Source organism: Cyrtonyx montezumae, unplaced genomic scaffold (assembly GCF_038088225.1).
Source record: "Cyrtonyx montezumae isolate F1298 unplaced genomic scaffold, pur_monq_1.0 scaffold_21, whole genome shotgun sequence".
NCBI classification, from domain to species: Eukaryota; Metazoa; Chordata; class Aves; order Galliformes; family Odontophoridae; genus Cyrtonyx; species Cyrtonyx montezumae.
In genome coordinates, this window is record NW_027071948.1 from 3,035,134 (window position 1) to 3,061,347 (window position 26,214).

At 48.1% G+C, this 26,214-nt stretch overlaps 1 protein-coding gene across 2 annotated transcripts; it reads right to left on the reverse strand.

Moving 5' to 3' along the window:
* Positions 1-12,341: 12,341 nt before the first annotated feature.
* On the reverse strand, positions 12,342-24,093 carry ENO1 (enolase 1). 2 transcript variants are annotated; one of them, XM_065738019.1, is made up of 12 exons: positions 24,023-24,093; positions 21,050-21,143; positions 19,896-19,991; positions 17,968-18,026; positions 17,016-17,085; positions 16,704-16,837; positions 16,324-16,546; positions 14,714-14,911; positions 14,304-14,505; positions 13,808-13,916; positions 13,306-13,364; positions 12,342-12,802 (listed from the first exon to the last, which is right to left on the reverse strand). In XM_065738019.1, exons 2-12 carry the CDS (start codon positions 21,132-21,134, stop codon positions 12,733-12,735), a joined length of 1,305 nt encoding a protein of 434 aa, XP_065594091.1. In that variant the 5' UTR covers positions 21,135-21,143; positions 24,023-24,093; the 3' UTR covers positions 12,342-12,732. The 2 variants fall into 2 exon arrangements, with proteins under 2 accessions (XP_065594091.1, XP_065594092.1); XM_065738020.1 differs by lacking the exon at positions 17,968-18,026 and adding an exon at positions 18,296-18,354.
* Positions 24,094-26,214: the final 2,121 nt, after the last annotated feature.

Genomic DNA, 26,214 nt, shown 5'->3' on the forward strand with positions numbered 1-26,214 from the left:
TACCGAGGGAGCCGGGGTTAGGCCACCCCGGGGCGCGGCTGAGCGCGGGGTTCGGTAACGCGGCGGAGCGCTCCGCCCGACTGCGGCCGCGGGGCATAGCGGTGCGCTCCGGCCCCAACGCGCTCAGCTCCGGGGTCGTCCTTCCGATGGATGCGCGAGCGAACGCGTTTACGGTCGCGTTCAGGAGAACGTGGTTCCGCCACGCGCCTTTGTGTGCGGCCCGCCCGGCCTCGTGGGCTCCCGCGGGGCCGGGCCCACGTGGCACGCGCTGCTGTGCTCCTCGTGGCACCGTGCGAGGGAGATGTCAGGGCAGCGCAATTCCCAATTAACTGCGCGGCAATTAGTAACGCACGCGGTCACTCGGGAGGCTTTGGGGCTCTGAGCTGTCGCGCTGTCACAAAAGACAGGTACCCGTCCATCTCGTTGTTTAACCTTAGCTTTCATCTGCGGAACGAGGGCCGGCGAAAGAAATCACGTGGCCGCAAAGGAAGTCACGGATTCTTCCCGGGGAGCCGAGAAATTTCATGTGGAATTACATCTCCTTTTCGACAAAGTGCTCGGATCTGTCAGGACGGATTTTGCCCTCAATTACACTCGTGTAACCCCAACTGTTTGCTGTCTCTGTAAACTGCCTTCGTGGCTGATCCCAGCGGTATCACAGGAGATCCGTTGGAGGCTGTTTGTGTTATTGCCTTTAGCAGAGGGAAGCAGAAACTCTTCTCACTGAAGAGAAAAGCACACACAAGAAGATCTGAGGTCTGCTCAACAGAGGAATTCAGCTCCTCACCGCGGGCAAACGGGACGGATCTATCCCTGGTGTAACTTCAGGGACGTTGCCACCAGAGGTTGAGACACGGAGTTGATTGTGTTCTAATAACTAATTTAGATAAGCGTCTAAAAATGCACATCAGTTAAATGTCTGACACAGCCATTTTGGAGGCTGCGCTTTGGCTGTCCGTGATAGAGGCTGATTCCATCTCTCCTATTTTCTCTGCTAATTACAATTTCACGTTCCTCGGTCTCTGGATGTATGCCTTAAGAGCTGTACAAATTGCCACAACGGCGGGCTCGCCTTCAGCTCTCTGCAGTCACCATCTCTGTGATGGCAAAAATCCTCCACAGCACAGCCCCCCTCCCCCCTTCCCTCCTTCCTGCCGACCTCCAGGTGATCATTTGGATTATGTATTTTGTTGTTAAACAAAAATAAGCACATTGGGTGGCGGGGCGGGGGGGATTTCCTCTTATGTTGTGTAACTAACATCTGTGTCCTCCTGAAATCCTCACAGGCAGCTGAAGTGCAGGAGCAGGTGATTATTCACAGCCAGTTACAGCAGGCAGCCCCACATCCTCATACCACGCACAACTGATCCTATTATAAGTTTGCTTCTTAGCCAGAGGATTGTTGCAGGAATAGCACTTGAAGGGTTTTCTTTGGCAAAGGCGCAGCCCTCCCTGTGGACAATAATAAACAAAGCCACAGACCTTGTCCTGTAATCTTCTACCAGCTAAAGTGGCGTGAGGTTTTAGTCAACATGGATGATCAAGGAAGATCCAAATGCTGCAGAGGGATCATTGTCTGCCTGTCTGGTGGCTGCAGACTTTCACAGTTCACATCCTCTGGATTGATGGGGAAATTACCAGGCATATTCTACAAGTAAAATACTTTAAACACGTATGGATTGTCTATGTGAGATCCTAGCAGGTCTCTAACAAGGCATTTTCTGACATCCTTGCATCATTTTGTGTGTCTATCCCCTGGCGCTCCTGGGAGGTACAGAAGTGCTGATGCAGAGAAAGGCTAATTGGCTAAATCCACACAGAGACTTAAATTCCAACATGCTACATAAGGTACCTACACAGAAAATGTTAATCCTCAAAATCCTGTTCCTTACCCCTGGATATTTCTAAAGATCTGATGCAGCAACATTTCTGCTCCCTCAGTACCCCGGATCCGAAGCACTGCTTGTGCAGCCAGCTGGAAATGCCTCAACTGCAGGCAAGGTCACCCTGCCATCCCATCAGCATTCCCAGGGGCTGCCTGGCCCTGCTGCCTGCTCAGGGGGTCCATTTGGCATGGGAAAGCCTGCCTCATCTGCTGCTTTGCCATCCTCCATGCGGTCACAAACCTGTCCCACGTTGCTGTGCTGGTTCCTTCAGCCTCTCAACGCAGAGCCCTGCTCTGCCAGTCCTGCCTTCTGCACCCACTGAGGCAAAGGCTCATAGGTTTCCAACTGTTACTGTTACCTTATGGAAAAACCACGCTGAGTTTTGTCTGTTATTTCTCCGTGTTCCCAAACACGTGCCTTCTTCATTAGGGAAAAAAATAAATGAAGAGACAGTGGCAAAATAGCACTTTGTGAAGGGACAGAAAGAGGGCACCGATGCAAAAGGAAAATCACTTTCAGGCAAAATAGGTCATCAATGCGTGAAGGGTTAAAGTGCTTCATGACAATTTTGCTGCCAAATCCAGATAACGTTCACGTGGGTGGAGAAAAGTACCTGTAGTGCAGCCAGCAAACCTCAGAATCACTCCAGAAGGGAATAAATACATTTACATAATAATGATGCGAAGCATTTCTGGGTTTATTGGAGTGATGCAAGAAGAACTCTTACCCTGGGCAAAGGAGGATTCTGCACACAACTTTCATCCCCTTTCAGATGCTGATCTGTTTCCTGTGCGTGCATCAAACTTTTCTGCTTCCCTGTTACTCTCAGCCCATTCCAGAGCCCCCTGAACTTAGTGGCCATGGAGGTTTATTACACGGATAACTGACTTAGTTCTGGCCTGGATTGTTTTTTCTTTGCAGTTTTAGATTACGTTTCTTTCCTGCTCCATTTGCAAGCCCCTGCATCTATTATAGCTGATATCTGTGTGTCAGCACATGCAGTGTATTATACTTCTTTAAAGTGTCTCCTTACAACTGTGTCCTAACGTGGCTCTTTTTTTTTTCCCCTTTTTTTCTAAAAAAAAGTGTTACTGAATGAAACAAAAATCTGAGAAAAATATCTGACGAGGAACCACCGAATGAACAAATAGCAGAGCTGGGAAATGTGCACACACTGCCTCAGCCCGGCCAGGGAGAACGAGAGACAGAGGGATTTTTTATGCCACGGTCATGAAATTCCAAACCAGTCTTGACCATGACAGATGAGTCAGGTTCCAACCTCAGCAATGCAGTAAAAACTCAGCTCTAATGAAACAGGCAAATGTCAATACAGCGATTAACCGGGAAGATAATATTCTGAGAGGCTTTTACAGATGACCTAACTCCACTCACAAACAGGATTATATTCTTTCTTTCCCTTCTGTGATATCTGAAAACCTGCCTTCAAAATGAGAACCATTCGCTGGGGGGCTTTTTCTGTTTTGTGTCGCTTACGGTAGAAATCTCAGGAATTTCAGGTCTCATTTTCACTCCTATTACTGGGGAACTTTTTGGACATCTCACACTGCCCGAAGGACGATGCACTGGGTGGGGGGAACCCCTCCCTGACACGGTTATCTCTCCATAAAACTGGCTGTAGGGGATGCAGTGAAAGCAAAAGTAACGCCAATGAGATTTGCATCAATTGGAGCGCATTCCCACACATTCAAGCATGCAGAAAATTATAGTGGCTCAACAGAATCGGTTTAAAAGAATGGTGTTAATCGTTAATCTGACACGACTTGCTGGAAACGGGTTGTAACCGTCCGCTTTTGCAGTGGTCCGCAGGAGGCAGCGATGCGTGCTCAGCCTGTGCCGGTTACCTGCTGTCCCCGGCTGCGACTCCGGGACCGCAGCTTTGATTCAAACGCAGCCCTGCTGAATATGGATGAAGTGCTGAACCGGGGTCTGTATCCCTCTCGGTCTTTGTTACTGCTGTAACAACTGACAGCGTTCCCAAAATATTTGGCTGTTAAAGAGTGGAAAACAAAGCGCTCCGAGTCCACGCTTCCCACCCAGCTCTCCTCGCCACGGCTCTCTGAGCTCTCTCTGGAGGCCGCAGCATGAAACCCATCCCAGGAGGAGGGCACAGCCCACATCCCCAGCTGCTCGGCTTCCTTCCCGTTGTGCCAGGTCACCTCCGAGCTCCTTCTCACCGAGCTGTGTGTGTGGGCACGTGGCTCAGCCCCGCTAACCTTGCTGCGAAGTTTTGGACGTGGCTCTGAAATGTCTATTTTTAAATATTCTGAAACATCTCAGAAATGTTAAGTGCTCTAAATTAGTTTCCTCGGGGAAAAAAACATGTATATATATATTTCTTTTTATCTTTTAAGGGCTTTCCATTTCCCTGACTCAGACCATTTCCTGGTGGGTTCTGCATAATGAATATTAGCAGAGGTTGGCTTACCACAGTGTCTAGTGAGACTCATTTATCAAAGCCCAGGATGTGCGCCGTGCAAAGGGGAAAAAAATCCCACTGAAAACGAACAAAAAATTTCAGCCCTAACAATCTCTCATTTCTGTATCCTTGGGTACGTTCCAGTGCACGCAGCGAGGAGGCAAAATGGCCATCTGCAGAACATGGGATGTATCTGAAGAGAGATTTGTACACCTTGAAAGTCACCGGTGCCGAAGCTGAGAGTGACTAATGGCACAGAGCATCGCTCCTCGGGGCCGGGCGACAGGGAGCTCTGAGGCCCCGGGCTCTGCTCAGAGCAGGGCAGCACAGGGGGCAGCTCCTCCACGCTGCCTCACGCATCCAAGGCTTGCTGTTTGCGCTGATGTTTTCGAGCCATCCTCTACTGCTAATGTGGAACACCTCATCCATGCACTTACTGCATTTCCACTATAAATTCACTGCTTATCCGTTAGTGCAGAAAGTAGTAAATGGATTTACAAGCTTCTCTTCTTGTCCTCAGTGACTGACTTCACTTTAAACTCTTTTAAATGGCCGAAGCTCACGAGGCAGAGAGACACGGATTGATTTCAGATTTGCATTTTCATCCTTCCCATTGCAAATGTGCTCCTCCAGGAGGAGGGTTCTGGCTCTTGCCTCCCCGTTGTAGCTGCTCTTTCCCCAGCGTTGCAGGGATGTTACCTTTGATGATATATTTCAATACAGTTTTCTAAAGGGAGAGAAAAACTAGCGATGGAAATGGGAAAATTTCCATTTCAAGCACTGTTTCTGCTGCTCCCACCTCCTTTTTCCCTTCAGCACTTGGTATCTTCAAAGCACTACACAAAACTGAGTGAGGAATTCTGCCCACCTCTGCAATGAGTTGTCCGTCCTCTGGGGCAGGTGGGTGATGGAGAGATGACACGACCCCAGGTCCGTGGCCTGGAGCCCGTGAGCCTCTGGCACCCACCTGGGGAGCACAGCCCTGTTCTTCTTCATCTCAAACAAGAGGATTTAGGTCTTGTTCATTAGTAGAGAAGCTGCCTAAGAGCAGGATCCTCCCATGGACGTACATCTCTCCTGCTCGGGCTGAACCTGCCTAGAAACACCCACTTTCCAGATGCTGACACAACAATGGCCCTTTCGGCCACTGCCAGTGTATTACAGCCCAAGGACAAGCCATGCACCTTTCAATCTCTGTTACTGAGGTAGGAGAGGAGAACCTGGCTGCAGAGCACAAAGCCCATGGGATGGACTTGTCTGAGGTACCACAGCAAAAGGGACTGGTCAGCCATGTAACAGGAGAGCAAGGCAGCAGCTTCTTCCCCAGCTTTTGTTTGCTTCAGTGATAGAAATAAACACTAAAAAACTGTGGAGGTCGGAGCACAGCCTGGGACCTGCCCCCACAGCAGCCCTGCAGCTCTGTTCTGATTAGTGAGCAGGACTTATGCAGGGATTACCCTCCAAAGTGCTGCCTTAGGAGCTTCAGCACACCCTGCTTTTTTGGGTTACCCATTTCATTTTGCATGCAACTCACAACGCGAGGACTCCGGTCACAGTGAGATGGAAGCAAAAAGACAATGCAAACATCTCAACCTGCATTTTGGTTTTAATACCCGCCCAGCTAGCTGAATTAGCAGTGTCAGCCCTCCTGCTTTTCAGCACCGGATGCCTGCTGAATGCACTATATATTATTCAAGAACCTTCTGCAAAATTTCAGGGAGCGAGGACAAGCACGTACAATGAGACAGAGATAATGTCCACAGCAACCAGCCAAGGCACATTGGCATCTTGATGTATGGAGTTCTCAGTGCCCTTTGCTTTGACTAATGCAGCTGCTACAGGACATCAGTGCCTCAGCCAGGCATTTTGCAGCTGGTGGGCCAGGAGGACTTCTCAGCTTAAAACACATCACGAAGCGCTCACAGTGAGCGCAGAGACTCAACAACAAAGGTATGCATTGGTCTCTCGGGGTGAGGTGGTCAGGCAGCTCGTGAGCTAAATGCACACAAACTGCAAGCTTCTGATTCCCTGTGCACACACACCCCTCACTGGGTCACCCTGAAACTGAGACAGTCAGCAACGTGGAACATCAGCAAAGAAAATGTTTTGTCTGGCAGGAAGCGTTTGGTTTCCTTGTTAGTTTGTTTTGAAAGCTTTCCTAAGGAGTTTTCAAAAGCAACGTCTCTCGAAAACAAAGAGGGGGCAAGTGTTTTGTTCTCAAAATGCTGACACAAAACACGGCATCATGGAAATCATTCTTTGAGTTCAAATCATTTTTGCCAAGTCTGCGAGCAGTTCCAGGTGGGCAGCAGCCAGCTTTGCCCTCACTGCCAGCAGCAGCAGAGCTGGCTGAAGGGATGCTCTGGGCAAGGAAGGAAACATCACTCCTGAAAAAAACAAAACCCCGTGCAGCACAGAGCAGTGCTTGCTGGGACAGCCATCTGTGCAAAGGAACCACAAAGAGCACCTCTGCTGCTCGAAATACGCCCCAGCTGGAGCGATGCCCTGGATCACTGCCAGAGGGAATGCCATACCCCATCACAGGACAACTTCTCTCCAATTATTCTTTGAACAACTGGGGTAACTTTATGCACCTTGTTGCACTGAGAAGCACTGCAAGGGCAGCAGCTGGACATGGCTGGGCTGCAAGGATGGGCAGGGGGAGGGCAGGGTGCCTGCCACTGTCAGCAAGGTGTCGTTTTGCCTGGGCTTTGTCCCAGCTCTTTGTTTGGCAGGACTGGTTTGTGTTGCTTTTCTCCCCTGTAACTTAAGCCTGTAACTGCCAACCCAGATGATTAAAAGCACTTCTAAACAGAGCTAAGCCTGTGCATTGTATTAGAGACAGGAGATCTTTCCCACAGGCACAGTTCAAACATTAGGATGGCAAAAGGAGGTGATCTGGAGCTGGTGGTTTTCTTCCTTACAGTTCCCACCTGCTCAGAGAGGAATGCTGCAGCAGCAAGGCTTCTGGCATTTCACTCTCACACCCACCCGCTGCTCCTATCTACAAGGAAATCATCTCACCCCACAACACAAAGAGAACAGTAATAAACACTTTCCAAGGGAGTGGTGGGACTTCACTGGCGCCTGGCACGGCTCAAACCCCACTGCGAGGGGGAGCACGAGGCTGCAGCAGGCAGGCAGGGCTGGCCAGAGCCTGCACAGATCCACTCCCTGCAGCCACCACGAACCCCTGTGGTGCAAACAACAGCAGGAAGGTGAAGCATCCTCCATGCAGGGCAGAATGTGGCCGCTGAGCTCTCCCCTGTGTGCTCCTGCTGCTTCTCGTGCAGCTGCTGGCTGAGGGTGCTGACATGTGTTTTTATGGCTGCAGATGCAGCCAGCAAGTTCCCTTCAAAGAAACATAGCTCATCCCCCAAAGGCCCCACACCAAGCTGGGGAGATGAGAGGGCAGGGATGCAGCAGGGATTGCATGGGCAGCACTTGCCACGGGCTCCCCTGGGATGCTCGTGCTGAAGCTGAGCATGTGGAGTGAGACAGAGACATCATTGTGGGAGGGATGCTGGGGAACATCCTGCCAGGTGCGAGCAGGTGAAGAAACACTTGTCTGTGCTAGAGGCAATAAAATCAGAGCAAGTCCCAGGATTCAACTGAGCCAAGCAGCTCCTGTGGGGAGCAGAATCAATTGGCTGTTCAATTACGGTTTTATTTCTTCTTAAAATCAATGGTCTGGGAAAAAAATCTCACACTTTTGAATAGCAAAAAAAAAAAAAAGGGGTATAAAGGTAACAGGGACAGAGCAGGGGCACTGAGCAGCCCAGGAAAGCAGCCTGGCCAGCTCTGTGTCCTGAAGGTCCCTGCTCCAGGGACAGAGCTGTCCCCTCAGGGTGGCAGTCAGACAGTCAGCACCCAGCAGCAGCTCCACCAGAAGCAATTACGTGATTCATAGGGAAAATTACATGCAAAACAGGAGTGGGAAACAAGAAAAAAAATCAGAAAACCAGAGGAGCAGAAAACATGCCTTGCCCTGACAGCTTCAGCTTCTGAATGATGTGCTGACTCCCCACCAGGGGCTAATGCCTTGGAGAAAGCCTTGATGCATTCAGCTTCCCATCAATTAGAGCAGGAGGGCAGCATTCCCTTCTGCCCAGAACAAGCTCTCTGCTACAGGGCCAGTACAGGAGCTAGAGCTCAAGATACTGGAGGGAAATGATTAATAAGAGCTGGGCAGTTACCTCCACGAACCTAGAAATAGAGCCAGTGGGTAATGGGAGATCTTTCCCACTCCAGCCCTTTGCATCACTCCATTATGTATCCCGTTACCTGAACAGCTCCCTGAAGTGCCACCTGCCTCTCCCCTCTGCTCATCAGTCATCTCTTCTGCCTGCTTCTCACTGCAGATCTGCTTTTGAGGCTGCCTGCTATTCTCAGAATAGCCTCCCAGTCCATGTTTGCTAAGCTGACGCCTCCTCCTCCTCCGAAGAGTGCCAGCCCTGCAAATTATTACAGTAATAAAGACACTAGCTGTGCTACATTTGCACTGTTATAAAGAACAGCCTTTCGAGCAGGAGCTCTGTGGGGACAGCACAGGAGCTATGCAGCAGGACTCGAGCCCTGATTAAGGAGCAGTCACAGCTTTCCACCTCTCCAGCACTGCAGGTTTAGGTTTTGATTTCCTGCCACCAAATCACACTCCCTATTCACTTATTCCCCTCACTCCAAACACACGCGCACACAAAATTACCAATCATTCACATTCCTCTAACACACTTTAAATTCTTATCTACAAACCACAGTCCCACGTTGCAGCACTTCACTATTCTGGTCTCTTTTCTTCCTTTAGAAGTAACTCCTTTCAGTGCCATAGCCTCATTAGGTGGAGTCTGAATTGCCTGCAGCTGGAAGCACCTTGCTGATCTGGCCCAAATACTCTGTGATTTAACTTGAAAGCTTTATATAGCTCTGGTCTGATGGGATGGGGTGAGCACAGCCTTCAACACTGTGGGATTGTGTTGTTAGTGCAGAAAAGAGGATACAGCCCAACAGCATCTGACTTAATAGCTTTTGACATTTGAATCCAAGCAATGTTCTCCTAACCTTGCCATTTCACGTGCAATTTCCTCAATTTTAAGACAAAACACAGCTGGTAATTGCATCTGTAACAGTTCTCCACCTCCAACTGACAATGAAGTGTGAATGATAATGCATTAATACCTGCACTTTGCTTCCAGCATGGTTAACCAACCCATGCACCCAAACAGAGGAGCATTCCAGCTCTGGAAACTCTTTCTCCCCCAGATTTCTCTAACCACACACAAGTAGAAAAGAGCAGTCAGTGCTCATGTGCATTATCTCATCACAGCTGCAGAGCCAGGCAGGGTTTTGTCACCTTGGAGCAGCCAGTGAGCTGCTTCCTAACTGTATTTTCTGACCTTCTGTTGCTTACACAGAGAAAACCTCCAGCTGTAAATGCTGAGGCCAGGTAAGGTGGGCTGAGAATTGAGAATCCACTTTCAGGAGCAGCAGGTGAAAAACAACCACAGTTGCTGCTTCCTAACATAGTTATGCTAAAAAGCTTTCTAAACCATTCTGCATACATTACAAGCTTGCCTCTTTGACAGAAGAAATAAAATCCCTTGATAGGATTTGTGTGTAATTAGCTGCTATATTCATTTAACAGGTCTAATTCAGAGATCAGCTGTGTGTGAAAAGTGCACCAGGTTTCAAATCTGCATGGAGTGCAACCAGCTTAGACCAATGCCTCATGAAAGGACAATTTTGCACAGGAGGAAGCATTCACCATGGACTGAGCTGCAGCTGGTAAATTTGGTATTTGTAGCAAAGCTCTTTTTAAAGGCTTGGACAGAGGAGACAAATCTCATAAGGAGAAGCAGTCACCAGCCACCCAACAAAGCAGGGATGCTGTCATTGAACCAGTTATTGCCTTTGCAGGGAGCTTTGTTGCAGCAGCCAGCTGTGCCTGCATTTGCTTTCAGAGCCCAGCTGCTGAGCTGGCTGCAGGGCCAGGGCAAACTGAAGCCACAGCTGGAGACAGAACGGCTCAGTCCCCACACGTGCTGGTCTGCACTCACTTCAGCACTGCAAGACACAGCTCTGGCTCCGAACACACACAGCCTGGGCCACAGGAGCTCAAGGTTCCCCCTGCTGTCAAAGTGAGCAAGTGGTAGAGGGCTACAGGCCACACCATGCTACGAGCCCACCTTTGACAGGGGCTACTTGCATCAGAAAAAAAAAACAGCATCACACAAGCCATCATTTTCCTCCCTCCAGTTTCCCTTAGAGCAAAGATGCCAAGAACTCCTTTCTCTCTGAGAGGTGTTTAGCATTCTTTGCAACTCGCAGTTTCTCCACTCTTCCTATCAAACGAGGTATTTGAGAAGTGCCAACAAGAGATGAGTCTTTCTAGTAAGAAAACACAGATCAATAGACACTACAGAAGCCAGGCTTCCCCATGAACAGCCCCCTGTGTGCTCAATCCTGTCACAGCCATTACTCATGCTAGTATGAGGCAAACCTTACAGCTCTGGCAACTCACAGATGTCTGTTTGGCTCTGTACTGGCAGGCCTGCACTCTTCTCATCCTCTGAAGCAAAGATCTGTTTAGGGATGTTACAGTCCTCACAGATCATTTTATAGCTCCACACACTTGATGGTGATTTTTGAAATCGAAAATATTTCCCCCAACCTAAACCTGAAGATGTTTAAATCAAGGTTTTGAAAGCAGACACCTTGCAACATCGGTGGCATTAACTGTGCCCTTTCCTCCATACTGATTTAGAGCTACAGAAGGTACAGAATTGACTTGCAACAAAATGAAGCATTGCAACACAGGCAACAGCCACAGCGGGGCACTGCTGTGCTCCTTACACCAGTTTGCAGCCGTGGGTTTTGATTTGGAATTGAATAGCAGTCATTGAAGTGAATCAAATCCACCTCTTCCTCATAAATCATTCATTATGGAAAAAAATCATAACTGTAAAGATTGGCTTTAACAATCCCTCCCCTTAATTACACACCGTTTTCTCTGTCTGGTAATGCTTACCACTCCAGCTCCTCCCTGCTGAAGCCTCAACCAAACAGCAGTGCTGGCAGTGAAAAGGGATTCTTCATCTCCAAGCTGAGCACTGACTGGGAAGGAGCTCTACTTTGCAATCTCTCTCCCCACGAAAGCAGCAGAGCTGTGACCTGAACAAAGCAAAGGCTTTTGGAAATCCAAGTATTTGCTCCTAAGTCTTTTGTTTACGACCATCTGTTTCCAAACAGCTGGAAAGCCCCAGCAGTCTTCTCTTCCCCTCCTCCATGTGAAATATGGCACCTAGCTGCTAATAGGGCAAAAATTAAGTGCAGCTATCACGACCATTTTCAATTATAACTTGTATTACGATGTTATTAATGAATATAAAACCAACTGCTGTATTTAACTAAGGTTTTAATTCAATATGGCAGCACACTCTTCCTAGGCTTTCCTGTGCTGTTAGATGATAGTCCTTACAAACTACACAGCAACCTTCTACAACTGTATTATTTCATGTGTAGCTTCTCCCTTCTCTCCCCCCCCTTCACATCCCATTGAAACATCTCATGGCAGCAGATCAAGATGGAGGCCTCCAACTTCACTCTCACTATCAGTAACTATCAGCCTCTTGCTGTACATCAAAGCTATCAATGGTTGTCTTCAGCACTGAAGAGGTTAACAAGCAGACATCTGCAGCAGCCTGTTGTCAGTCAGCACCTGCCAGGACAGGCCACCTCTGCTAAATTAAGGAAGTCCTGAGCTTTCCTCTTCCCCTCCAGGATTGTAATTGATCTCTTCATTAGGAACCTACTCCTAGTCCTACTTCTACACAACTAAATGCATCCTTAAGGCTACTTCTTGATTACACATACATTCAACTAATTGCCTACTGGTCACAAAGCAATTTAGATCCTCCTCCCAGCAACAGTTCATCTCAGTCAACACAACAGCTTTGAACAGGACATGTTTAACAGGAGGTATCCGTCTCCCTCAGTCTCTTCCAGAACAATTCAGTCACACCTTGTTGGGTTGTTGGATGCTTTTATTTGTCACATGTAAAAACACTACTATTGCCATTTGCAGGTACCTTTTACTGCATTGCAAGTCACAGCTCCAAACACTGAAGAACAGACAGGCAGAGAAATGTTTATGCCCAGTGTTAAAAGGTCATGGTTCCAGAAGGTGCTTACCCCACAGAACCCCACTGAGACTGTTCTAGAAAAGCAGTAGAGCATTACAAGTAACAGATCAGAGCTGGTGAGAACACTAGGTAAAGGAATCATCTAGGGGGAAGGGAGAGGACCTGCAAACTTGACTTTCTCCTTCAGCTGCCCTTATCTAATACAGGTAACTGTGATCTAAACAGGTGACTAGTGCTTTAAACCAGAACAGGGTTGTACGGTCCAAACAGCTCAGTTGATACGAGGGTTCCTGAAGTTTCTTCCAGCAAAACGAGCCTTGCTGCCAAGCTCCTCTTCAGTTCTGATGGAAAGGCAACAAAATGCTGGTATGAGCAGTCAGGGTAGAGCTGCAATAGCACAGCTGCTAGCCTCACACTGAACTACCTGATCTGCCTGGTGCTAACAATACTGCCACAGTCACTAGCCAATTCCATCCAAGTAACTTCACTAATCAGTCTTCGCTGCATCACTTCACTACATCAGTCTTCATCTCCTAAGTACTTCTGCTCAAACATTTCTAACTCTTGTCCAAGGAAAGTGTCTCATGCAAAGAAAAGGACAGTTTCTCAGAGGCCTAGTATCACAGGATGCTTTGCAAAACATTCCTATTTTTATCTCCATTTTGATAATAAATGATCCAGCTCACCATTCAGCCTACCACCAACCCAAAAACATCCCTGCCAGCATCACTACACGTACTCCTGCATCTAGGAAACTGAGCAGCTTAAGAGCAAGCTGGACCCAAATGCATTCATGCAGACCCTTGTATGTCAGGTCTATCTCTCAAGCCTTTCCCCCTCTCACCTCAGCAGCTGGTTGTACTTGGCAAGGCGCTCAGATCGGCACGGGGCACCAGTTTTGATCTGAAAAGGAAAACCAAGTTCATCAGTAACCACAGGAGGAAGGCCACAGAAGCAAGTACCAAGCTATTCTATTCAGAATAATCAACACAATTACAAGCTTTATTTTAGCATCAGGCTCTGAACTCCTGTACACTCAGTCAACAAAGAGCTTGGGAGCAGTAACCAGTGTTCATTTATCAACAGATTCACTGCCTGGAAATCCTGACACACCCAATGGAATTCACTGATTTTTTTTTAATTCACAGTTAAAGGTGAGTTTACACAAGACAATATGTTCCAGTGTCACGTCCTCATGAGGCAGGTGATCTTCCTGTATATAATATAAAGGCACAAAGAGTTCCTGCTTCAAGTCACAGAATACTCTATCTGTAACACATCATAACTCCATCACCACGTTATCTCATCAGGCAAGAAAGCAAATTACAGCAGCTACAAATACAAACCTGACCAGTGCAGAGACCAACCACCAGATCAGCAATGAAGGTATCTTCTGTTTCTCCAGAACGGTGACTCACCATCACACCCCAGCCATTGGACTGAGCAAGCTTGCAACTGGAAGAGAAAAGCAAAGTGTCACATCATCCTCATCTGCATAGCAGCCTTTGCTCTGGTGAGACTGACAAGCACTGGGTATTCCCAGATTTGGCAAGACTGAACTAACTGCTCTTTGGTGTATGTTAGGGTCATGTGAATGCCCAGTGCCACAGAGCTGCCTTCACACATGCTTACACCTAGTGACTTAAGGACATGAAGGGACATCAGACATATAGGTACAGGCTTTATTTGCCAATACCTGTGAGTTAATTATTTATTCCTTCACAAATGCCTCATCATCAGATGTCGATTCCTCTAGACTTTGCTCAGCCCTCTCAGCTACACAGTCTCTCTTATGCAACACACAATCCCTCACCCCAGCATGGCTGAAAAGGGAGAACTTACGCTTGCAGAGACTCTGTCACAGAGCCAATCTGGTTGACCTTAAGGAGCAGGCAGTTGCAGGACTTCTCCTCCACAGCCTTGGCAATACGCTTCGGGTTGGTCACAGTCAGATCATCACCAACCACTTGGATGCCAACACTGGCAGTGAACTTCTTCCAGGCAGCCCAGTCATCCTGGTCAAAAGGGTCTTCAATGGACACCACTGCAGAGGGACAGAACGAGCTTTAACACAGCATCACCCTGAAAAGGTCTGTGCTAATTTCAAATAAGTATTACCCACTACAGCTTCTAGGAAGCTTGCATTTTGTTCTGCTCTTGATCTGCATATAAGGGAGGCTGCATCTCAACTCTTCCTTTGGCAATCATACCCTGTTATCTGCCACTGATAACAGTCCTTTTGAAGAACTTACAGGGGTAGTTCTTCACAAAGCCCTTGTACAGGTCAGCCAGCTGGTCAGGAGAAATGTATCTGCTGGGATCATCAGGGGATTTGAAGTCCAGGTCATATTTTCCATCACGGTAGAACTCTGAGGCAGCCACATCCATGCCAATGACAACCTTGTCAGAGTAGCCAGCCTTGCCAATAGCAGTCTTCAGCAACTCCAGAGCTGAAACATCAGAAAATAACCTATGAGCTGCTATTGAATACCTCAACATAAAGCTCATCTTTCACTAGCAGCACGTTTACTTGGGCAAGAACCTCCATTACTCCCTGCAGGATGTAGGAAGGCCACACAAAAAGATCTTCTGAAATAACTGGAACAGGATACTACTTGAATACTGCATTTAGATTTTAGTACCCCTCAGACAGCAATTGCTAATCTCCTCATGCAGACTACAGCCCAGAAAGCTGAAGACAATACTACACCATCTTTCAGCTTAATGAACGTGGGCAGGAAGCAGTGACCATACTTGAATCCCTTTTACACTTTATGATCAGCACCTGATCTGGGGGGTGCCCAAATACTTCACATAACAACACAGCCTACTACTGCACAGGGCACCTTCTCTTTGCATCTGCTGTTCTCCACTTGCACACATCTTGCATTCTAACTCCTCAGTAGAAGTTCTAGATGCTATGCTACTCCATTTGCTTTAAGCAGTCCAAGCAATGAAATCCAGTAGGTTCACAACCAGGAAGACTCTCCCAAGCATTCCTGACTCCAAGCCTAACAGCCAGGTCAGCCAAGCTATTTACAGTAGAAAGCTTACATAAAGTGTTTTTCAAGGTATGTCATACAAGCTGACAGAGCAGCTGCTACCAGCAACAGATTCCTTGGACTGTGACAGTCATCCAAAGTAATCTTCACTGATGAGAACTAGTAAAAGCTGTATGTTCCTGTAGGACTCAAACACACCGACTTCCAGTGCTGGCTCCCTGCCTTCAGGATCAGAAAAGGCAACTGCAGCTCTAAGGCCAACAATATAACAAGCAGCTTTAAACCATGCAAGTGATTAAAGAGTTGCAGCACTGTACAGGCTTACTACCAGCTTCACTTCTGCACAGAAAACTGAAGAAAAGCCCTGCTTGCACATGTACTTTTGGTGGAAAGTCTAATGCTTGTTCCTACAAGACAGAGTGTCCCCACTCCCCTCAAGCAGTCTGAACAGAACTGTCTGGCTGTGGAGGAGTGAATGCCTCAGCCTCTCAAGCTGACCTGAAGGCAACCTCACACATTACCAGTCACAGTTCAAACTGTTCTCCTCTGTCAGCAAAAATTAAAAAACACAATGCCACTGAACTGTGACTGATGTTAAGAAACTCAAGATACACTGACAGGCCCACACCATCTTCTTCAAGTGCGAAGTCTGCTTCAAGTTATATAGAAAGTGACAAAGGCACTAAGGTCAAAGCTATCTTGTCAAGCAGGATGAACTCACTTCCAACGGAGCAACTCTGTGGTCCTATAGTGGACCACACCCTCTAAGATCCTAGAAATCTTCAGGGCAGATTCAGAGCAAAGAAATGGCAGCAACTGGTGAGCAGTCAGGTCTCCTCCCACACCGAGATAATTTTTACCTTCTTTATTTTCAAGGATATTGGGGGCAAAGCCACCCTCATCACCCACGTTGGTTGCATCCTTGCCATACTTCTCCTTGATGACATTCTTGAGATTGTGATAGACCTCTGCACCAATGCGCATCGCCTCCTTGAAGGTGTCAGCACCCACGGGCAGGATCATGAACTCCTGCATAGCCAGCTTGTTGCCAGCATGGGAGCCACCGTTGATGACATTGAAAGCCTTGGAATAATTCAAAGGAAAAGTCAATTAAACATTTCATTGTGAGTAGACAACAGCAAGAGATACCCCACTATCAAGATAAATTAATCCAAGACCAAATTACACTGCAAGCACCTGGTCAGATCATGTCTTCAGCTAGACTTATAAGGAGACTTACAGGAACAGGCAGAATGACTTCAGGGTTTCCAGCAAGGTCAGCAATGTGGCGGTACAAGGGGACACCCTTCTCAGCAGCACCAGCTTTGCAAACAGCCAGAGATACACCCAGGATGGCGTTGGCACCAAATTTAGCTGAAATAGGAACAAATGGTTTACAGAAATACTGCATTTTCCTGAAGAGACTCAGCAGTATCAGCACAACCATGGCCTTGGTTAGCTACGTGCACAGCATAAGCCATGTACTTGCACGCTGTTTCTGGTCAGGTAAAATAGACCTATAAGACACCTTAACCTTTCCACACCCACTTACATTTGTTCTCTGTTCCATCCATTTCCAGCATCAGTTTGTCTATCTTTTCTTGCTCCACCACATTGACATTCTGCAGAGAGAAACAGGCAAAACACTGAAGAGCAACGTGGCTCCCACCTACCCACTGCAGCTCCATTTCCCTGGCAGGCATCAAGAACTGCTTAAGCACAATTACTAACACTATGCTACTTCTCATTGTTATCAAACAGCAGCATCTTCTGGTCACTTCCAACAGATCACAAGGCTGATATAAGTTTGACAAATCAAAAGCCTTTTATTCTTCACATTCAGAGCTACAAGGCCAGGTTCTGACCTCATAACTGTGGAAACAATTACCCCACTATCAGCTTGACCTGGGGGAAAGCCCTTGTTTGTGCCCTCTGCTCCCTTATTGAAAGCCCAAAGACAACTGGCTTGGCTCAGGTCACAAACCCATTTGTAACTCAATACATACTGTTAGGAATCATAGCTGAGAATGTGCACTTCATGCATTATCACCATCTTGTCCCATCCCTTGTAGACAGGGCTTAGTGCCCATAGAGGGCACAAATATCACTCAAGTCAACTTCACTAAGATTCCCTTAAGACTACCTGCCAAATCAGTCAGCCCAGAGAAAACCCAGTCACCATCACTGTGTTCCTGCCCTCACCCTCCAAATTCAACCACCCTTTTAAACATAATGCATTTTGCATCTTAGATGCACTCCACTGAGATTTCCAGGTGCTTAAGTGTTGCTGCACACTGCTGAAGATCCTTTTGATTAAATGTTAGAGATGCAATCATTAAGGGAAGCAATTACTGTAGGTCAGTTTTTTCTCATGCACTCCAATACACAAGCTAACAACCCCCATGTAATACAGTTCCTGTAACTGCCTCTAGAGAGAGAACCCATCAGCCAGGATGCACTGGAATGGCATTAACTGATGTTAGCAGAAGACAGATTGCTCCTACCTTGCTAATCAGTGCAGGTGCAATTGTTTTATTGACGTGCTCAACAGCTTTTGAGACACCTGGAAAGAACAAGCACATCAGACACCAGTCAACCACACTTGTTATGCAGGCATTAGTAGATGACCCCAGTAGCAACAAGACCTGAATACCACCTCATGCTACTTCAAATCCCAGTCCAACCTAAGCTCACTGCTGAACACCATCTCAACTGAATGGAAGTTGCATGAAGTAATCATCTAGAAATGCCTGCTGCAATGTTAATTTGCAAGACCATGCACTGGATAAATTCGTCCAAGTGACAAGGTTGCACTAAAAGCACATCCATTACCTGTGTACACAATGCTGTCCCCAGGAACTCGTTAACATATTTAACAGCTCTGGATACACCTGACAGAAGTGAAATGGACAAGAGAATCAAGGAAGAGATGAAGGCTCACAGCCAAAGACAAAATCAGTCATGCAAGAGAAAGCAAAGGTCACAGAGGGAAACAGGCCTACAGATCCCCAAGGGTCTGACACTGAGCTGTAGTCCAGAAACAAAAAGGCTCAGAGGGCAGAGGAAGTTGTGCAGCAGTCAGCCACAGTGTTTTTATTCTTTCCACCCTGGTTTGATACTGCAAAAATCAACTGCAGACCCAAACCTTGAGTGGCCAAATGACAGTATTTAGAGTAACATTCAGGATAGCCTAACCCTACCCACTGGTAGATAGTATGAGTAGGAGGAAAAAAAAAAAATGTTTCCCTGGAAGAAGTTAAGCACGCAGGAGCTCAGACATTTATTTCACACTGTAACACTCCTGAACCATCACATGCATTTTACACTTGATACAACACCAAAGAAAATACATTGTCTGTACCCAGATGTAAAAATTCAAGTAGGCTGTTACCACAGACAAGGAAGAGCATGTCAACACAGCACCTCTCTTTTTAGTCTTTGCAGACCATCGTTAGGTAAAAACAAGAGCTCCAGAAACAACTTGCTTCTTTCCCATAAGCAGAGATCATAGTCAGCTACCAACATCAGCCTAAGAAATGCTGTCCTCCCTGTAGAGCATTTAAACATCTCTGGAAAAAAAACCTAAGCTTCAGAACCCAGTAAATGCTAATTAAAAGTACCCTGAACTGCATTAAGTGCCTCTCAAATAGTTTAAATTTATATTACAGAAGACCTTCCAGCTATCTATAACTCATCCCATTTGGTGAAGTGTTTCTCATGCTACTTGCCAGGTGATACAAAACCCCAAGCTGTGACAGCCAGCAGAGGAAGCTCAGACTACACTGTCTAGCTACAGCCCATGAAAAAGCTGCTACAGGATCAGGTTTAGCAGTTCTAAGCACACACATTTAGCACACTGAGCTAAGTGCACATTTACACTGCTCAGGGAAAAATACCTTAAGTGGACAGAAGCAGCTTTTTTCCTTTGGTATATTCACTTATCTGAAGTTCATTTTTTTTTTTTTTACTGCAGAGCAAGCAGTTATCATGGATCTCAAGTGAGACTCTCCCTAGTTCAGTAATTTCTCACTCTGACTGTTCTCTCTTAACAGGCACAAAGTATTTCAGCTTCCTTTCATCTGCTTAGCAAGGAAAGTTTGGATCAACAATTCCCTCTCACTTGAAAGGTGAATTGACTGCAAAGAGTTGGAAACGACCAATACTTACACAGCAGGAAGTTAAAATAGAGTCCTACAGTCCAGGTCCTAAGGGTAATTGAAGAATTGCTACTAGGATGTTTATCCTCAACTGCACAGCCTATGTGCATGTATGCACACCTTGCCATTCATCACTTTCATTTTATTGCCACGCCTTGTACAGGTTACAGGAGGCAGTAAAGGAACTCAGATTTCTCCTAGTACAATCCAGCCCATCTTCAGCAGCAACACATCCATTGTAACAAGCCATGCCAGGCACCCATATTCAGGTTTACCTTTTCCCAGGTAGCGTGTCTTGTCATTGTCACGAAGCTCTAGAGCTTCATAGATTCCAGTTGAGGCACCACTGGGAACAGCAGCTCTGAACAGACCTGTTTACAACAAAAAAAGATGCCTTAGCATGTGAAAAACCACCATGCATGGTGATTCACCCACACATCATACCAACCTACCACATACTTCCACCCCTAGAGATGGGGAGGTCATACCTTACTGATCCAGCGTGATCAGCATGCTCCATTAGTGTCACCAGTTCAACAGTGTCCCCCCACAGCAAGCTCTGACTCACTCAGAGGAACATACATACCCTTCGTGTGTGAACTTCAACATGTGTATGTTTGGAAAGCCATTTATTCTCCTCTCAGTACAGTAGGTTTAATCAGCAAATCTACTTTTTAGGCCACTCTAGCCAGTGAGCCCTTAAGCTCTTGCAAGATGTGGCACAAAAGACAATTCAGAGCCCTGTTTTCCTCATCTGAGCTCTTCAAATGACTCATTCTTCCAATTAAGGGTGCTGAACTTTAAGATCAAATTGGTACTCTGGAGTCTGTTCTGCCTGTTGCTCAAGATGCCAGCCTTCCATCTCCTGCCTTTCCCTTATCCCACTTAGGCAAAGAGCTTAGTGGGGGCAATCTCATTAAATGACTGCATTAATCTTTTGAGGCCAAAAGATCAGCTATTTAGTTAGTGTGTTACAGCCATTGTATTTGTTCATTCCACTGAATCACACTGGCCTGTGTTCATACAATGCCTTTGTCAGATCCTAACAAATATGGTATGAACAACTAACAGAAACCAAAGAAAAGTCGTATAATAATTAGAAATATAAGATGTTACATGTGAAAACCCTATTAGATGAGATGCTGGGTCATGCCTGACTACCTACACAGAAAAAACCTTACCTAGGGTTCAATCCTGCAGCAGAAAACCTTCATTACAGAACTTGAGAAGTTAAACATGCTTAAGTGCAGTCAAAAGAACTTAAATGAACACAGAAAAACTAAGTCCATTAACATATCTGCTTAGGGACAGGAAAAAGGTGTTAACTCTGAGTTGACCAATGCTATCCCGACTTAAGCTCAGGAGGAGGGCACACAACACTGTTTGCATTAACACTTGCACAATTCCGACATATCTACTAAGGACTCACCCTTGTTGGTGTAGAGGTCTACCTCAACCGTGGGATTTCCACGAGAATCAAAGATTTCACGGGCTTGGATCTTGAGAATGGACATCTTGAAAACCTGTCAAAAGAGCTGAGTGTTAGTAATTCAGTACCTGCAGCATCACCAACAGTTACAGGATCAGCTCAGAAATTTAAGTGTGAAGCAGTATTAAGTAGGAAAACATTTAATACTTGATTGGAGCTTTACACAAGGAAGAAAGGAACTTCAGCCTAGGCAGGAAGAACCACCTAAAACCAAAGTCTTTTTTCCAATGAGACCTAAAGGAATGTCACTGCTCAGAATATAAAAGCAGTCAAGTAATCCCAACACAGGAAATTGCTGCAGCTAGTTAAAATTCTTTTTGATAGAAGACTCAAGGGCAATAGCTCTCAGTATGCACAGCAGCTGTCCAAAGTCCAGTGTAACCTGCCTTGAAATAGAAACAGACAACCACAGCTCTAACTAAGCATTAATAGTTATGCCCTTTCTTAAGAGGTGTATCTTCAGGAATAGCCTTTCCTCTGAAATGGAAAACAGACCACCTCGACCTTTGAGAGCTTCCTTCTGCCCCCTCTCACATCCCTACACACTTAAGAAAACTTCAGTAAGGAATGCCTTATGTAAGCTCAGATAGTATTTTAAAAATCAAGTCAGATGAATGCCTGCAAGCCACGCACTAGCACCAGAACTAGTTCATCTGCAGAGAAGAAAGCTCAGCCTCAGAACCATCTGGAAGCCAGCTTCTGGCAAGCCCGTGTGGGTGGTAACCCTGTATAACAGAACGGTCACGAATCTCCCCACAGTTACTGAGAAGATGGCAGGCTCCCTCACATTACAAGACAAGTAGCCATTCAGTTTGTCCCCTTGGGACAAAGTGCCCTCCTAGCTGCCCTGCCTATGAGCAACTGACTGTACAAGGCAGCTCAGGTTTCTTAAGACACCGTCTGCTTTACTGTAAGACTCACCACCTGCCAGATGATACTACTGTCCTAGGAAGCAGAGCAGGCTAGCTCCAACTGCCCTCCACACTGACACTACTTAAATTTAAATCAGTGCACATACAAGCTAGAGATAAATCCCTGCAACTTCCTGTCATGAGTCTCATCTGCACAGACATCTATCTGCTGCATGCTCCAAGCAAAGATGAATGTGAACAAGCCCCACTTATCCGAAAAAGGGCCTCTGCAACATCTTCTGCTGGCACCTGCTATGCCTTACTTCCATTTCCAGAATCAGATCTGCTCTAAGACACAAGGTGACCTGTTCTCTGAAAGTACAGGCAGCTCATGAGGAACTCTTAAAGCAACACAAGGTCTGCTCGCCATCACAAAGGCAATACTTGCTGCTGGGGCTTCTGCTGCAATCCCAGGTCTGACATTACTCAAGTGTCCTTGCAAATGACCTCCCCAATAGTCCCTCCCTCTTTTTTCAGAGGGAGGCATTTCACAGCACCATTATAGGAACTCCCTGCACTTTTTCTTGCTCATTCTCATGTCCCCTCACTCCTGTGTTCAACTGTTTTCCCACTGATCTCTCCCCTGGGTAAACTTGGTAGCATTCAGCTCAACAAAAGCTGTTAAGTGCTCTTCTCTGTCTCAGTCTATGCAGCAAAATTGAGTAAACCCACACACAGGCCTAGCTGCAGGAAGGCTAACTGAAGATTGGACAGAACTCATCAGTTGCACTGCCCACTGCAGATCTTTGTACTTTGTGATGGAGTAAGTCAAACACACCAGTACCAGAGTGGTCATCTATGTACATATTGCCTTAAACCTTGTTTTGTACTCTAATCTGGCAAGGTCAGAGCCTCCCTTAAGCTTCCCAGGCCTTGCTGGGAGCAGTCATGTTGTTACCTTCTCCAAGGCCACGTTACAGCCAAGGTCTCACTCCCAGTTCAAGCCCTATCAGTCACCACTTACTCCCTGATGCTGTGCACAGGGAATGCAGTTTTCCAACAACAGACTAGACTCCTCTATTTAAAGAGGCAGTGATTTACAAGCTCATTGCCAGTTGTATTACCAAAAGATTAATGCATGGAAGCTGTTTTGCAGCCACGTTTATCTTAACACATGCATTTCTCTTCACACATCATTGCAAGAATCAGTATGAAGAAGAAAAACCGGTAGTAGTTTGGCCACAGAACTAGCCTAATTAATTTAGGGGGTTTATCACAGAGCTGCCATGCAGTTATCAGAGCCACTTACACGCTTTAAATCTGCAACTCTCATACCACCACCCTGAAAAGAAAGAAAACCTTACTGCTCATTAGTCCTTGACCTCACTGCCTTAAATCCCAGCAACCGCCGCTCTTAAGACACGCCTGGACCAAATGAGGCGGCTCCTGCCCTTCCTCCTCCGTGCCCCACGTGGTGTTAGCTCACCAACACATCCGCATGAGGCAGCTCAGCACGGCACGGGATGACTCAAGGGCTCTGCTCTCTCCTGAAGATGGAGGCGCGGAAGTGCGCTGACTCAGCCGCGTGTAACGGAACGGGGCCAAGATCGTCCCGGCAGCCGCCGGCCCTCCGGCACACGAATGCCCACAGATGGGCATCGCGTCGGCGGGGACCGCGAGCGCTGCCTACAGATAACGGGATTTCATCCCGAGAAAGCACAGATCGCGCGCTGACCTGAGGCATTAAATATCTGACATGTGACGCTGAAGGGCGCCCAGCGCTGCTAAAGAGGGGCAAGGCCCAACCCGCGGCTCCTTGTCCCACACCTGCTGCTTCATCATTAAGAGAGGCACGTTAAACCCCGCCGAGACGCATCCGCAACCCCGCGGGGCGGGCACGGGGCCCGCAGGCCCACCCACCGCCTGGGCCCGGCCCGAGGGGAGCGCACCCAGCCGGGCACGAGCCCCGCGAACAGCTCTCCCACGGCCCAGCTCTCCCGCGGGCTGAGCTAGGCCTGCTACCACCGCACACCCCAACCCCGGCGGCCCAACCCCCGCTCACCGCTCCGCTCCGCGCCCGGCTCAACGCTGACTGAGAACGAGCGGCTGCGCGCACTCCAGCCTATACCCACCTCATGCAGATGAGTTGCCCGCCTCCCACCTCCTATTGGCCAGCTCGGCTAGCTACGACTTGTCTATTGGTCGATCCTAACGCATGCTGTCCTCCCATTGGTCGGCGCCGCCTCGCGCCAGCGGCCGCTTGGAGCGCGTGCGCTACGTGCCGAGGCGGCCTGCCCGGCTGTGCACACGGCGCGTGGAAAATCCCGCTGGGGGGGGGGGGTGGGTTCACGGCGGGCGCGCGGGAGGGGCGGGGGGTTGGGGGGGGGCGGGAAGGCGGGGGCGCGCGCGCGGAGCGCGGGAAGCGGCGGTGCTGCAGCGCTGCAGCGTGAGGGGTCGGGTGCCGGGAGCGAGAGCGGGATGAGCGGGGGGGGGAATGCTTCCTTCTTGTGCACCACACCGCTGCAGAGCTGCTCAGAAAGCCAGGGACGTCCACAGGGTTTTTCTGCAGCGGTGTGTGTGCAAAGCAAGTGATTCCCTCGTGCGTGTGCGCGGGCACGGGGTAGATTTATTTTGCACTCAACGCATGCAAAACTCTTAACTTTCTGCAAGGACTCAGCTTGGTGCTGAAATCACGAGCTCGGTGTAAAGGAAAAGGCATGCATGCACAGGAGGGGATCCAGCCCAGCCCCCAGCCCCAGGCTGCAGGGAACAAAAGGCTTTTGCTGCGCACAAGGAACTGATGCCCCAAAGGCATGTGCTTGGGGACCAACGGAGCCCAACAGCAAGCCCTGGCGTTAGGAATTTGCGCAGAGAATATTGCACCAACAGCCAGTGCTGGGTGCCAATAGGAGAACAGCACGCAGCCCTCGTTCCCGGGCACCCACACAGCACTGCAAAGCCCACCTGCACTGCAGGGCCAGGCTGCACGCTGCTTGTTCCACTGCTTGCAAGGAGCTCGTGGCCTGGGGAGTGGTATCTCTGCAGGCCAGGACTTGTTCCCCGCTGCAGTCATACACCCCAGCAGCTCGGTGCTCAGCAGGCTGCCTGCCAGGGCGTGTGAGCTTTTGCTCTATGCATGCATTTCCTTAAGACTGCAGGGATCTGTCTTCCTCAGTCCACAGCTGAAGTGCAAGTGCCGCTCAGCTCAGCTCTGCCAGCCGGGCCCTGTTACCATAGGTTTCTTCCAACAAGCAGCCCTGTGCACCAGCAGCCTTGCAACGGGGCCTTCCTGAGCCCTTCTCCCACCCGCAGCCCTTGGGTGCTCCCAGAAGCGGTCGCTGGAAAGGTAACAGCACTTTGCCCACACTGCTCCTATTGCAGCTCTTGCACGGATTCTCGGGTGTTCTCTTCCAGGCAATGCAAACCCCTTCTGGCTTTCTACCTTCTCATCCCCCTGTGCTGTCATGCTTTAGTCTTGCAGCCTCTGCGTGATGAAACGTTGCTGATTTTAGGGGTGAGAATAACAAAATGACTGGAGGTGACAGACTGGTGTCTTTCTTAAAGCTCACGGCTTCGCTCTTCCAGTTTTCCTGTGTCCTCCTGGGGTTTGGCAGATGGGCCACTGTGTGCCCTGGGAATGGTCTCAACCTCCTGACCTCAGGCACTGCCCAGCAGTGCTGCTCAGCCGGAGCAGGGTGCTGCTACCAGAGCACCTTTCCCAGCAGCTACCCATCAGAAGTTGAGATCCGAGGGTAAACCAGAAGCTTTGGAGCAGTTGGATGTGAATTCCAAGCCCAGTGCAACCTGAGCCCGGGTCTGGCCATCCTGCTGGGAGAATGGTCAACTGCCACTGGGAGATGGAGTTTGAGGTTTTGAGAATGGGAACCAGCAGACAGCATGGGCGAAACGAATAACAGCTCCTTTGTTGTCTGAATGAGTGTGTAACACTCATGCAAAACACAAAGGTTATCAAGCAGGCTTCTCTGCTGCAGAACAGGTATGGCACAGACAGGGAGGATTTACATTTCCTTCTTGATGCTTTCCTGACCTAAAAATCAACCCGGTTCTCATGGGAAATGCTCTCAGCTCCTGTTGCACAGGATGCACTGATGGCAGTGAGAGTGGGAGCACGCAGCCCCTCCCATGCTGGTGGCATTGCCCACCCGTCTGCCCAGCGTTAGCTGTAAAACTGCAATGGATGGGCTCTGTTGTTGCTGCCACGTGGGATGGGATCACCCCAAACCCCACTGCATT

Bases quoted from the DNA above. Each gene is read 5' to 3' on its own strand.
- ENO1 (XM_065738019.1), bottom strand. From the start codon at position 21,134: ATGTCCATTCTCAAGATCCAAGCCCGTGAAATCTTTGATTCTCGTGGA. The intron at 18,027-19,895 runs GTAAACCTGAAT...TGTTCTTTCCAG, and splicing joins GACACGCTACCTGGGAAAAG to GTGTCTCAAAAGCTGTTGAG. The intron at 16,547-16,703 runs GTAAGTCTCCTT...AATTATTCCAAG, and splicing joins AAGTCATTCTGCCTGTTCCT to GCTTTCAATGTCATCAACGG.